The following is a 14,837-nucleotide window of genomic DNA, read 5'->3' as shown; positions in this document are numbered from 1 at the left end:
AATGCTGCAACTCTGAGCTGCCCTCCTATGCCTGGAATGACTCATGCAAAAGGAGAGACAGTTGTGGCAGCAACTGCTTGTGGCCCAGAGTCCCCCTACTGTGGTGAGCTCCTAAACCCTCAGAGAGCACAGTGCAGGAGTGAAGATGCAGGAGACAAAAACAAGCGTTTTGTCTGTAAAGTAATAGCAAGTAATAACTATATTTGAAGGAGAGGAACCGAAATCATTCATGATTGCTGAAGACCATGAAGGAAGTTTGTGCGGAGCTCAGGAAAAAAAATATCAAACAGATCCAGATCTCCTGAATCCTTGTCCAATGAGCAGTAAGCTCGAGGCATTCCACCACCCTTGAGTCTGGAAATGCAGCTGCTAGAATAAAAGCAATTTAGAAAGCATGATGGGTTGGAAGCAACAATTTCTTTTAAAGAAATGTCTCTGAGTACATAAATTTCAGTATAATTTCACTTTAAAAATTTATGAAAAATACATTTTTGCTTTCTGTGATTCTCAGGGAATTATATAGTTTGGAGTCAGTGACAAGCAGATGCAGTAAAGATGTTTACAATTAGCTGATAAAGCAATCCTTGTTAGACAAATAAATGAATAGGAAAACCACTGTCAAAACAAACCTCACATATCCATTCCATATTAGAGAACCAGAGATACACACTGGCTGTTAGAAGCACTCAGGGAAACGGCAGTTGGGGTTCAGTTTAGCACTTGCTGCAGCCCTACAATGGAACAATACCACCTTTACCATGTACGTTCTCCATGCTAGGGTAACATATAGAAGCATACTCAATAGCTGTAGATTATCTTGGAAGCAGTTGCACAAGGTAACCAAGTAAAAGATCAGGTAAAAGTGGTAGGAGGTTGTCCTTCAATGATGAGGTCCTTCAAATTACAGATCCAGACAGGTTTTGCCTAGAGTTTTAAGGAGAAGGGAAGTAATATGTGTACCTATATAAAACCACACTTTGTAAAAATCCCCATGGACCCTGAGGAAATGCAGTTCTGAGCGGAGGCAATGGAGAAATAAAGAGATCCATCAAAATGATACAGCTCTTCAGGGCAGAAAGTTACTCCAGGGGGTAAATGTAGCTTTGGCAGAATTTTAGTTTAGAAGAACAGAATAAGAGAAACTGGAATTTGGCCAACTACTAGGGATTAACACCATTAATCTTAATAAAATCCCACAGCGCTTTCTGTAATGCAGATAAGTTCCTTGAACTAGGTCTAAACCATAAGATTTAGGTTAAAAATTTGGAAAGAGAAGGTGTAAAGATTCTAATAGAACAGTTTATTATACTGAAGGTGTGGAATCTGTTGAATACGATGCCTTCGGCAAGTATGGTAATAAAAAATTGCCAGGTGCAAAAGCTTGTGAAGAGAAGTAATTTACTAGCAACAGTCGCTGTAAATGAAATCATCATGAAGATCAAACAGGACCCTTCTACTGTGTGCTTCCTGGCTGCAGATAAGCAGATGTTGCAGCAACTTTTTATCCGTATCAAGCTTCCAAATCATTATAACTGCATCTATCCTGGGTTATTTAGTGATCACAACAAGCAGTCCAGACTGAGCATGGCACAAGTCATCAAAGCCTTAGGTAAGACTTTAAACTTGTTTTATCCCAATGGATCATGAATTAAGACAGTTTTTTTATGTGAAGCTTTGATTGTCAAGCTGCTCAACAAAGTAGCTGGCTTTGACAGTTTTCTCCTTAGCTTGCTAGTTTTTGGGGATGCCAGTGTGGAGTAGTTAAAACGCCTTCAGACGGTGTGAGATGCCTATCCCAGAGCCACTCACCCCATCAGTCAGGGCAGCACAAAGATATTAGGCAGCTGACCGTCATATGTGAAACACCAATGATATGAAGGGAGCCTGTGGTGGCACAAGGGATAATTAATGTCTTTTTCCACAGGATTTTAGTGAGAGAATTGAAGGGTGAAAAGGAGAAAAAAAAAAAAAAAGGCAAGCAGAGTGCCAAGAATTCTCTGAGCTTTCTATTTTTAGTGAGACACTTCAAGTGGTTTTTAGGCAGTGGATTTGCTTGAGCAATTGAGAGTAATTTGAACACCTGGAAAATGCAGCATTTAATTGAGCTGCTACTGATTGTGCGTCATGGTCTCCTTTATGTTTTACCAGAACTACAGGAAAGGCTTGTTCATGTGTGGTCTCATTAGCAGATTGACTGCTTCTACTCTGTGTTTTGTTGCTCATCCCTTCCCATGGGAGCCTCTCATTGTTTGAAGAGCTCCAGAGAGAGTCCTGTGATTTCTAAAGACAAGTGTGTTCTTACCTTGGTAGTCTCATCTTTGTGATGAGGTGTATTGAATGAAAAGAGTTTTTCTCTGTCACTCCAGCAGTGTGCTTTTCTGTTGGCAGCTCTGAATCTCTGGGTCAAATGATTCCATGCTACAGAGTTATTAAAAGCTTGGAACAGACCAGCTGCAGGCTTATGAGCATCTTGGTTATAATAGGTATATCCATATTTTACTTTCACACCGGCAATGCTACCAACTAATAAAGTTCTAATCATTGCCTGGTGCAAATTTCCTTACATTTTTGCCATTCAGAATTTAAGCCAGAGAACGGATAAACTGATGGGACTTCAAAATTAACAGACAGGTTTGTGGCTGATGTTTTTCCATATTTTGAAAACTAATTTTTAAGTTATAGGAAAGAAGCTTTGAATAGATAGCTCATACAGAAAATTTTTAGGCAAACATTTCAAACAATTTGTTTGAAAAGCTCTCCAGATTTTGATGAAAGTAGGTAATAAAACTTAAGAAAAAAAATAGGGAAAATTAGATCGCTGTAAGATGCTTTATTTTCTCTCTCTTTTTTTTTTTTTTTTTTTGGAAAGTATAAACAGTGATCAAAGAAACATGCTAGATATCAATACTAGTCCACATCATGGACTACAAAATCTTTCACTGTAGAATGACAGTATACTTATCAAAACAGTTGCATGAAAATTGATTTAACTTACTGATGTCCCACTTTAACATTGTTTTTGTGATTAATAAGGAAAACACTATTAAGGTGACACATTTCATTTTCTCTGGAAACATTAGCTACTCTGCATTACTAAGACTAAAAAGTTCATAACATATAAAGCATATTCAAACAGTATGGTCCATATTGGACTGAAAAGTAGACAGACGACAGATGTTGAAATAGTGGTCTTCATTAAAGAAGGATGTTTATAATGAAGCCTTCTAACAGATTGTCTGAGTCATGCAGCATTTAATGTGGTATTTATTAGTGATCTCAAATAAAGTGCAGAATTCTATTGGTCAAGTTACAAATAATCAGATACCAATAAATGTGAGCAAGAGTCACAATCACATACAGAGCAGGGCTGGCAGATAATTCAATATTTACCTGCTTTATGGTATAGTCAAACATTTCAGAAGGAATATATGATACACATGCACCAGCATAACCCTGCCATACCCAAACAGGAGAAAAAAACAAGATGGAGTAAGGGTAAAATACCTTCTGCATTGGCAGGACACACAATGGCAAAATGTGACCACTTTTAATGGCTGCACTTTCAAACAGCTGCTGGCCAGCTGGTGGAAGTTCAGCAGAGGATTACAGGGACACTGAGGAGCAGGAGAGGGGCGAGCTTGGCAGCCACCACAAAGCCAGCAGCCCTCACCTCACCCTCTGCTCAGCTCGGTGTTTAGTCACATAACTGGCCTTGAAACAAATTAGAAATCTGCCTTGTCTATGCTGAAAGTTATGTAGCATGAATGACGCCCAAGAGAAATCCTTCTTCAGGATTGTCTAGTATTATCAGTTACCTCAGCAGTTTGATGCTCACCTATTTTATACCCTCCTCCTGAAAGCTCAGAGAGAGCATGTGATTTTGGACATGATATAAAACTTGCTTAACTCCTCCCACCAACCTTACTGAATCAGAGTTTGAAGATGTGATAGATCATCCACTGCCTGGCACTTAAGCAGAAAGCTGAGCACTGAAAGCAAATTTGTTCGATAAAGGAAAAAGAAACACAGCGAACAGGATACCACAGAATTATATTTATGTTGTACATTTGTCTTCACATTGCAACATCCACATTGTTCATTTTGTGACAAGTATTTCTAATAATTTTGAATACATATTTACTGTATAATACATTTTACCAAGAGGCACTTCCAGTAATTCTGGCAAAAAGGAGCTTCATTATAGTGTCTAACTTACAAAACAGTAAAAATAAATAATGTTTATCTAAAAGATTTTTTTTCCTGTACAGAATCTATTTTGTACAAAACATTTATCAGGCATTAACTAAATCACTTAACAAATACTTGTGAAGAGAATATATTAAGTATTGCTACATGTATTGAGTGCAAGATACTAGTGACAGGAAAAGAATTATTCCATTTATGAAAATCACCTAAAAATACAAGGCCTTTTTCCTGAAGTGTTTAAAAAGGAGAAGCTTGGTTACAACAATATTGACAATATATAAATATAAATTAACATATGTAGTACTTAGTGAAAAGAACACTGTGTTAAAAATTGGTGTGTACAAATCCTGAACAAGATGGCACTTTTCTGCATTGCCACTTTGGTTGGCAGTTATTTTTCAAAATATTGCTTCAAAGGAATTACAATGGTATCCAAAACCCTTTCCAAATGCAGCCGTAAAAAAATTACATTTCCCCCCTTTCTCTCACCTTCAGAGGTGAAAAAATCCAGGAGGGATTAATTTGGAAATTCAGTGGTGATTTGCAGCAATGTGCTGCTCAAGCTGAATCTGAATGAACATCACAAAATCTTTCTGAAGCACAGTGCCCTGGGGTCCCAAGGCAGCGCTGGGAGTCAACAAGAGTAAGGGCTCACAGGGTATGAAGGGAGATAACAATTCCTCAGGGTTTTCTGAACTCAGAAACCTCAGTTGGCCTTTTGTGGATTTGAAAATACAAAATTTGTACGATTTGGCCCCAAAATTTGGTCAGGAAGCAAGCATGTCAATTATACCAACACACTCAAAATTTTAATTCAGCAAGTGTTTTGACCTTGCTGGATTGATTTTTTTTTAATTACTGCAATGAAAATGGGATTTTATTTATTTATTTATTTATTTATTTATTTAAATATAGCTTGTATGTGTTGTGCATACTTGCATATTTTTAGCCAGATAGCAAAACTGTGTTGGAAAACCATCATTTTTGAAAGGTACTACTTCCACTGGAGTTGCTGAGGCAAAGGTTAGAAAATGTGTTTCTGTTGGAAAATGTCCCAGATGTTCTTCTATCAAAAGCACTAAGAACAAATAAACTGCCACCCCTCAGTGAAAATGTTATCTGTTAAATAAACATAACCTACAGTATGAATTACATCTTTTTTAAAATTGAACTTAAATTACTTTCCATCATGCAAACATCTTACATTGATTACTCAAGAAAAGACTTGACTTTAGAAAAGTAATGACCAAATGTATGTTGACATGGCTGAAATATTAAAAATACCATCAACACCACATGGCAGTTATAAATGCTGTCTTTGATCTTTTAGATACCATCTGCAGTACTGCATTAAGGTTTATAAACACCTAAAATGAAAATTTTGCATACAAATATAGATTTTAATTGTGTGTCAGAATCAGGGAGGAGTTTCAAAAAGAAAAGATAGCTTTAGCAGACGATAGGCTTTCTATCCAAAAAAGTATGTACATGCCTGGCAAACTAACTGCTTTCTCTCTGCTCACATTACAGACCTATTTTTGTATTTATTTTTCCTTTTCATAAAAGCATGGGGGAAAAATGACTGGGGTCGGGGAACAACATAACAAAAACAATTCTCCTTTAAATAAATATTTAAAAGCAACAAGCAATTGCTAATTCACATTAATTGTTTGCAAGTGTTCGCTGTGATAAAGGAAGACGGTGTTGGGAAACAAAGCATCTAAGCTCACTGCGCTTGGGGCTACAGCCGTGAGCCAACCATGGCGAGGTGGGTATAGAGTTGGATTGCTTTATCCACAGGTATTTCTCCAGCTACTTTGACAACAGCACTCTGAAATCTGACATTTGTTCCCTCCTGCTGCATCCTCCACCATCCACAGGCTGACGGTGTGAGCACAGCTCCTGCTGCAAGTCTGAAGATGTGAGAGCAAATGCATGCCTGCCTTGCTGGGGCCACGGCATGTGTTGCACCTTGCTTGTTTAATCTGACTTCTATGGCCCTTGAGCCAGGACAGGAGATTTCAGTCATAAAAGGATATGCAGCCCACAGCTGTGGCAAAGTCCCTTATGTCTGCTCTTATGCTTCTACACAGCCAGAAAACAGAAACGCATGTGTTTTCCCATCCAAGTCACTGCTAGGAGAAAAGATTTCCCATGCCTGCAAATTTTGGTGTGCTCCTGAGTGTATCCAGGTCTCATATGCCAGCAGCAGCAGGACAGGTCTCACCTCTTGTCCAGTTTCCACACCGGACATACCACAAAGCACAGCTTAGGAAGTAAGAAACAACAAGCATAGTACAGCCACCTAAAAAATCTCAATTGAAATAAATATTATCATTTTTTCCTCCTCTAGCACCAAGAAAAGTTTTCTTTGATGAGGACTAGAACACTTCAACCAAAAATCCTTCTTTTACTTCATACTTCAGCTCAACAGACCACTGACATGGCCGGTTGATTATACCTAATCACCTTTAAGAAGGAATTGTTTTACATCTGCAAGCACTCAGGGAAATTTCTGCTTACACCTTAAATGACACTGGCAAGCTTTCAAGCTGTGCAATGCTTATTGTTGTTTCAGTTTTGCCAAAGAAGTATTGTTAACTAGCTCAAGCTTTTACCCCATCTGCCATTGTGAGAATGGACTCTCCAGAAATAAATCAGTGCTCATCTGCCTGCCAGCTCCTGAGGAGTTTGCATCTCCCTAAGACTTCAGGCAGGGACTCACAGGGGCAACGTTTGCATCCTACTGAGGAGGTGTGATGATTTTTTCATCAAAAATCACCTGCCTGCCAAGCAAATCACACTAAAAGGCTCTGAATAAATTATAATTAGGAAGTAAATGGAGGGTAACTCTTGCACTGCTCCCTCCAACATGGAGATTCAATAACTACCACAGCAGGGGCTAAAACCATGCTTTGATTTACCTCCAGAGGAATGTTGTTTTGCTAAATGAAAGTGATGAAATTCAAAGAAAGATTTATCTTACTCAGTTGTTCTCAAACGTACTGGTGCTATTTTGTTCTAATTCAAAGTTTGCCTTCAAAAATTTATATTTTTGCTAGTTTTTCCAATGATTGCTTAAAATAGTTTTCACCTTGATTTCAATTATTTCCTCATCCATTCAACAACACTTAACAGGTGCATTTTCTTCACGAGGCCTGAACACTGAGAACACATCATAAGCGTATTTTCTTTACTCCTTCCTTTCAAATTTATAGGCTTTTACTCCTACTAACATTAAAAAAAAAAAAAAAAGTCATTCAGATGTCAAAGGGTGCTTTTATTTGTTCAGTCGCTTAAAATTTGAAAAGAAGATTCCTCTGCCCTAGTTAATGTGAACATTTCTCTTTAATGCTGTGACCATTTTGACTAATGCTGCAACATCAGCTAAAAACCCTGAAACTCCAGGCTTACTTCACTCCAATGGGATTAACATTTGATTTTGAAAGAAAAGGAAAATTAAGCATGTTGGATAAAATTTGTTTCATGCTGGACTGTATTTTCCTTTTCTCTTTCCTATGAATTGCTACTCTGACTCTCCCTGTATGTCTGAACTCAAAGACTACTTACAGCAGCACTGTGCTGCCAACCGAGGAATACCCAACTTCTCAAACCAATATCCAGGTCCAAGACTAGAGAGAACAAGCGAGCATCCACATCTGCTTCCCACCTGCAGCAGACCAGGGAGAGGCACGTGCCCTGATTTAATGCTCAAGATTCTCATGCTCGTGCTTAAACTGAAACCTTTTTGCTTTAAACATGTAATTCTGGAACATCTCAACCATAACAGTGCTTGAAAAAGAAATAGCAACTACTCTACCTTTTATGAATCACAAGGTTTTCCAACAGTCAAGCCTCTGCTTTCTGAGAAAGAAAAGCCACAAACTCTTTGCTGCCCTCCCAGCCTATTGAGTGTCCTTTCTATTAGATGGTTCCTCTCTAGAATGAACTGCAGCACACCTCCGTTGCCTCTCCCACACTTGGATCAGCCGATGCGTCTCTCTGGGCTGTTTGCTGGTCAAGCATCTTGTGCCTGCTCTGGGTCCCAGCCCTGGGCACAGCCAGGTTTGCTGCCTGCCCAGGTTCACATTGACTGGCACTTCTGGCAGTGCCTATGGAAAATCAGTGAGAGGGTGGATTCAAACCTCCACCCATGTACATCAGCATCAATCGCCCCACCACAGGATCACACCCCCACACAGGCCAAGCAGGATGTGCCAGGTAACTAATGAGGCTTTGCAAAACTACTTCATTAAAACCTGGGACCAACCACAAACCTTTTGCTGAATTACACTGATGACAATTTTTTTCAGAAGTGCTTAAGGTTCATTTTGAAAATAGACAAAATTCTCTAACATCCTAAGTCCCAGCCTGTCAAGTACCTAAACTGACAGCCACTCCACACCTACTCAGTTCACAGCTCGGTAGCATGGATGAAGCACTGTGTGTGGAGGTGCCCAGACATAGGAACATCGGAACATAGGCTGGGAAGTGCTCGTGGGCTGTACCACCGACTGATGCTCAGTTTGGTAAGAACCTTGGCCTCTCCACACTGCATTCTACTACCAGAGGCATTTTGGAGGGAAGGAGGGAAGGAAAGTAGAGAGGTCGGTCCAGACTTTCAAAAATATTTTTGTATCTAAAAACATATGTTAAAAATGCAGTCTCCAATCACATCTGCCTAGGAACCATCTATTCTCAGAATGTGACAGTCATTTGCAAGGAGAGCCAGCACCCTGCACAAGGTCACAGGGGAGGGTATTGGTGACACACAGTCATTTCTCCATCTTTCCATAAGGGATTTCATTTACAGAGGAAGGAAATTTAAAATGCTGCAAGGAACACTGGAGAATTACTCTTTCCTAGTAGATTCCTACAACTTATTTCTGATCTATGGCTCACAGCACCACATCAAATGCTTTTTCTACTGGAGGAAGCAACTGATTTTTAGAGGTGTGTCAACACATTCTGTACATCAAATGAAACATGTAATGCCAGGTTCCCTCAAAAATTAGAACATAAGAAGTAAACTATGACACTTTGAAAGTGGTAGAAATTTTTACTTCCAGACATTGTTTTGGGTTCTTGAAAACCAAAGTCTTAGACTCCTCATAAGAGAAAATGTAATAAAACAATTAATTTGAGGCTTTCATAATCTCTACTTCATTGTGTTCCTTCTGCACTACAAGCATAAAAAGAGAAGTTATATTCCAGAGTAAACATCATGTGACTACTAAGCAAACTGGGAATATGGGGACAAACGGGTTTATATGTAATTGCCAAGTGATGAGGAGAGCATTCTTCTCACTGCACAAGAAGCTGCAATTCCTACAAAAAGCCTCCAATTTAAGGAAACAGCAAACCTCCTAGACTAGAAAGGAACAGGATCATCCCCCAGGTGCCATTACAGTGGAAAAAGCAAAACACTGAATCTGGAAAACATAATCTGATACTTCTCTCCCTCTCTGTTTTTAAAGAATTGAAAACTAAAATACATATATATATTTTTTTTAAACTGCAAAACACTGTTTAAATAGGGCTTACTTTCTCTAGCATTTGATGAACCCCTTTACACAATGTACATACCAGAAACCCAGATCAACTCTTTAAATATCCTACCAGAAATCTGAACACTTCGATGATATAATCCTTCCTTCCTTCCTTTCCTTCCTTCCTTCCTTTTCTTTCTTCTTTCTTTTTCTTTCTCTTCTTTCTTTCCATTTTTTTTCACCCACATACTGCACAGGTTGTGGTTTATTTAGGGTTTGCAGCTCCAAAGGATTGCACAAAGTGGAAAACCATCAAGGTCTAGCCTCAAAAACAGTGCTGTAACTGCATGTCAAAAGGTTTGCCTCCTTTGGACAAGAGACTAGTATAAAAACCAACAACAACAATAAAAATTAAAATCCAGTCTGTTTCACTATCTACTTTAAAAAAAAAAAAAAGGCAAACAAATGTATTCACACATTTGATGAAAAATATCTCTGATATTTTCTTTGTGTTATATTTAAACCAACCTGGGGAATTCCCTGTTCATTTTTTTTCCCAGAAATACATTGCAAAGATGCAAAATCAGATTGATAAGGAGTGAATACCTGCAGAAATTAGATTTTACCATTAATTATGTGGAATGCAAAAAAAATCACCAGTCCCAGTCCCAGATACTTTTGCTTCTTTGCTAGCAGTTTGGATAAATTGCCTGTCAGCAATTCCCATACTGTAAAAGACCCGAGTTAATCAAACTGCACCCACAAATAGGCTTGTGTACCAATGTAGTAATTTATAACAGCTGCATTGTTAGCATTGTTATTATAGAAAGAAAGCTTAACACATAAGAGCAGACAATGATTTTACCTATTGGCAACCAAAAATGATGAATAACAAAAATAAAATAATTCCCTTTCAGAAAATTTTTAGGATATTTTTTCTTGGTTCAACCCTGTATATTTGCTTAGATGAGTTAATGAAACTTTAGTCATGGGAACTGGCCTCATTCTTGATTGGTTCATCTTAATTTTACCAAGTGGACACCCACTGACACTTTGTGTAATAATTTTTTTTCTTCTTCTAGCAAAAGCAATATAAAATCAATATAAAAAATCCAGTTCCAGTGAGCATGCACTGAAAAAAAGAAGAAAAATATGCATAGAGATGTGATATTTTAAAGCATCTCTATGTTTAATTTTTAAGGGCAGAATTAAACACATTAAATAATTCTGGCACTATAACATATGCATGTCACTTGTACAAGAAAACCCCAAATTAAATGGTTAATTGAAGTAACAGAAAAGGTATGAAAACAATGCAAGCTGAAATTGGTGGAGACTTGCTGAGATCTTGGAGAACACTCAAGTGATGACACTTTTTCTTTTGAATTAATTCTATCCTTTCCCTTTAAAACAATAGTGGAATTTGGATCTTTGTTCTTCTGATTTCACCGAAAACCACTGACTAAATTTTTCTGCTGGTAAGAGCATCCAGAGCCATGCTCTACAGTCATTCCGTCAAAATGCAAACATCTTCTCTGCTGGTAAAAAAACACAATCCTCTTTATGCAAAGCAAAAAGAAACTCTGACAACACATATTGGCTTTGATAGAGAGGGTTTTCTAACATTTTTGGGGAGGTATCAGTAGGACTAGGAAATACTGTGAATGCATAACAATGGCAAAAAGCGATGGATGCAATGTCAGCAATTTAATATAGAAAGGACTTCTACGAACTCTTCCTTTCAAGCATTCTCACTCCCATAAGCAATTCTCTTCTTGGCAAGGGACTGCAAGATTAGCATATAAAAAACATATGTAGTCAAACCATTTTTGAGAGATATTGATCTTCATATATATATATATAATTATTTTTGTGGAGAAAAACAACAACAACAACAACCTGTAAATTGTGTGGTACTGGTTGCTACTGCCAGTCCCAAAGAGCATTAATATGCTAAAGCCATGATCCTGTAGACCAGTGGCTTCCCAGAAGGTTTTACACATATTCAAGACTTTATTTGTTGGGTTTGAAAATGGCTACACTGTATAAAAATGCTTTTGTATTTATTCTTAAAAAAATTAGCTTTACAAAAAAAAACCAACTTTTTTTCTTTTTTTCTTTTTCTTAAAGATATCATTATCTACAGGAACCCATAAAAATTTCTCCATATTTACATCTAGATAGCTAATCATTGACAAATATAATATTGTGAAATAAAATATTGAAGGTGAATATTCAACTTTTTAAATAGACGTTTGGCTCACAGCATAAACAACAGAGAAAAACAAACAGAACAAAACAAAAATATCTGCTCTTCTACAGGCCCGATCTTTTCCTCTCATTAAAAAAAAAAAAAAAAAACAAAAAAACCAAAACAAAACCAAACAAACAAAAAAAAAGAAAACAGCAAACAAAAAGTAAGTGTATTGGTGGGATCAAACACACTGCTTCTAAGCAGAACGCCATCTACAAACTGCTCCCAACCAGCCCTCACACTGAAAAACAAGCTCTCTGAAGCTCATGTGAGTGGTTGCTGAGACATATGCAGGACTGGCACCATTCTCCCTCCCCTCTCCTAATGCAACATTCGCATTTTATTTTGAGACATGACCCCCATGCTCCCCTTCTTTTGCTCTCAAGAAACGTTGGCTTAGCTTTGCTCCAAAATCATTATGTTTGGCCACTGATGCATGGAGGCATACGGTTAGGGTGGAAAGATGGCAGTGTGCCTCTAGTTTCCATATGTGCACGTACATTTGCTTTCTTCTCTCTCCTGCTCAAACATATATGCCATTCACACACTCAGAAGTGGACAGAGGGCCAGATCCTTACAAGAGCAGTGTGCTGCATAACCCCTCGTAAGCCTCCCTGGAAATAAACGCCCCGGCACTTCCCTTTCGCCAGCAGTCTGAGAAATGCCAGAAGAGGAGGAGGAGGAGACAGAGACGAAGCTAGCATGGGCCCTACTGCAAGGCTGCTGCCTGCAGCCAGTGTGCAACGCAGGACTTGGAGGATGACGGGAAACACAGAGCTCCTCACAAAGGGCTCCAGCTTCCTCATGGGCACAAATTCTCTAAAATTCACGCCTCCTGTTCATTGTCATGTATCAGGACATGTGCTACAGCTAGTCTAATAAGAACTCAAACTATGCTATATGACACACACACACACAAGCACCCCCCTCACGCACACATATATGTTGCCAGGATACATCGGCATTCATGTAAAGCTTTGGAACTGTTATCCCTCAGCATTAAGAGCAAAAGATACTTAACTGGTACCTCGCTGTTAACTACAAATGTGCTTTAGAAGCAGCATTTCTTTAGATAACTTCCTTCTGTAAATATCACAGTGACCATAAAATATCATTAAATCTATTTTGCTGAAGTGCGCAGCCAATAACCCTGGCTATACATATATATATATATTTATATAATTCCATCCCCCACCCCCACCTCCAAATCTCTGTAAAGAAAGTCTGTAAAAGCCGGTGTCTCAGTGTGAAAGCTTCCTTGAGCATAGGAGTTTAAACAATGTACCTCACCATAAAAAGGAAAGAGAAACACATTAAACAGCTGTAGGCGCATAATCCCATACTTCTACAGTGTTGTGTCTAAATGCTGTGCTGGCTTGAGAAAGAGTTTGTGCACAAGTCAATCTGTCTTAAAATACTGCTGTAAATATTGTCATTGGTTTGGTTCTACAGTTGTGTCCTCCTCTTCATCCCTCTTGGGCTTCCCTTTCTCCTCCTCCTCTTCCCTGATGGCCTGAATTTGTTCTGAAGATTGGTGCAGTGTGGATTGCTCTGCGCCTTGCTTCTCTGTTCCAGCTAACCTCTCCTCATCCTCAATTACTTTCTTCCACATTTTATGGTTCTGGAGCAGGTGCTGAGTGATCTGACAGTAGATTTTCCTCCTCTTGAACTTCTTCTTTCCTGTAAAATACCGTGTGATGTTAATGTTCTGTGAGGGAAGAAGGAGAACAGACTGAAGGTGTAGGAAGTAGGGTGTGTTATAACATACAGGAATTGCACCAACAGATTTTTAAAATCACAAACTTAAAGATCCTTAAAAACTCAGAAAGTCATGTCAACCCAGACCTCCAGGAGAAAACTTTTCCCACGCAGTCTGAGCCCCAGCCTTGTCTTACCATGGACTGCATGCTGTCCCTTACTGTATAGCTCACAGAGACATCTAGTGTTTGAACGATGATGCACAAAATATGTTTCTGAGCTGTTTCCACTCACTGTTTTGGGATTAAGTGCTTCAAGACAGCGATCATCTTACTCTGTAACACAGACATTAAACCCCCATCCCAAAATAGATCTCTGCTCACTGCTCTAGAAAAAAAAAATCCTGTGTTTTCTCACATTTTGCCTTTGATCTGAGAAGTGTTGTAGGAGAGTAACAAACTGAGTAAGCATTAGTAATCAAAGGAGGGAACCCGTTCCTATGTTCCCTTGTCAGAGATTTACTACTCTACCACTACAGTGAAGATGATCATAAAGCCTTTGCACAACATTGCTCCAGCAATAGAGTTTGATCACTGATGAAGTGGTCACATAGCCAAACACTATCAGGAAGTATCTCATATCTCTGTTTTTGATTCATCAGTCCCCTCCTGTTAATCTGACAAATGTTTTTGTCACTGTTAGTTCTCAGGGCTCCTGACACAGCTGCACCACAAGTGTTTTGCTTTCTGAAGTGGCTTTTTTTTTTCTTTTTTTTTTTTTCTTTTCCTATGCCTGTATGGCCTGTCCAACACGAATTGTTAACTCCTTAAAACTACAAAGCTTGAAAATTTTCCCTGATCATTAACAGTGGCAATGTCAGTGATAGAACTGAAATAATAACCCCTCCAAAGACAACTGCTGATTTCTTTTTTTTTAAAGAAGGTGACGTACAAGAATGTTTTGTACCAAATAAATTTGCGTGGATTAGCACTTGCAGGTTGCCTGAAGTATGTCTGTGTCAGGGTCCAAAACGTTTAGCCCTTGAAGCTTCTGAACTGGAAACAAAGAGCTTTTCACTGAGCACAGACCAAATCTAACTCAATCCTTCATTAGAAAGCCCTTGGTTCTCTGTAGGAAACCTTCAGGTTTAGCACTAATAAAAAGCCCCTACTCTGCCAATGCCATAGCAG

The 14,837-nt window shown here is 38.6% G+C and overlaps 1 protein-coding gene across 3 annotated transcripts in view; it reads right to left on the bottom strand.

Moving 5' to 3' along the window:
• Positions 1-3,244: 3,244 nt before the first annotated feature.
• The window catches only part of PDE3A (phosphodiesterase 3A), a 266,283-nt gene continuing 254,690 nt past the window's right edge, over positions 3,245-14,837 (bottom strand). For all 3 annotated transcript variants that reach the window (XM_083821772.1, XM_083821773.1, XM_083821774.1), the window contains one exon: positions 3,245-13,629. In XM_083821772.1, coding sequence (XP_083677898.1) covers positions 13,382-13,629 — 248 coding nt within the window. In that variant the 3' untranslated portion in view covers positions 3,245-13,381. The remainder of the gene's footprint in view (positions 13,630-14,837) is intronic.

The sequence above is a fragment of the Anser anser genome (assembly GCF_964211835.1).
Source record: "Anser anser genome assembly, chromosome: 1".
Classification (NCBI taxonomy): Eukaryota; Metazoa; Chordata; class Aves; order Anseriformes; family Anatidae; genus Anser; species Anser anser.
This window is presented reverse-complemented; position numbering and strand designations above follow the sequence as displayed.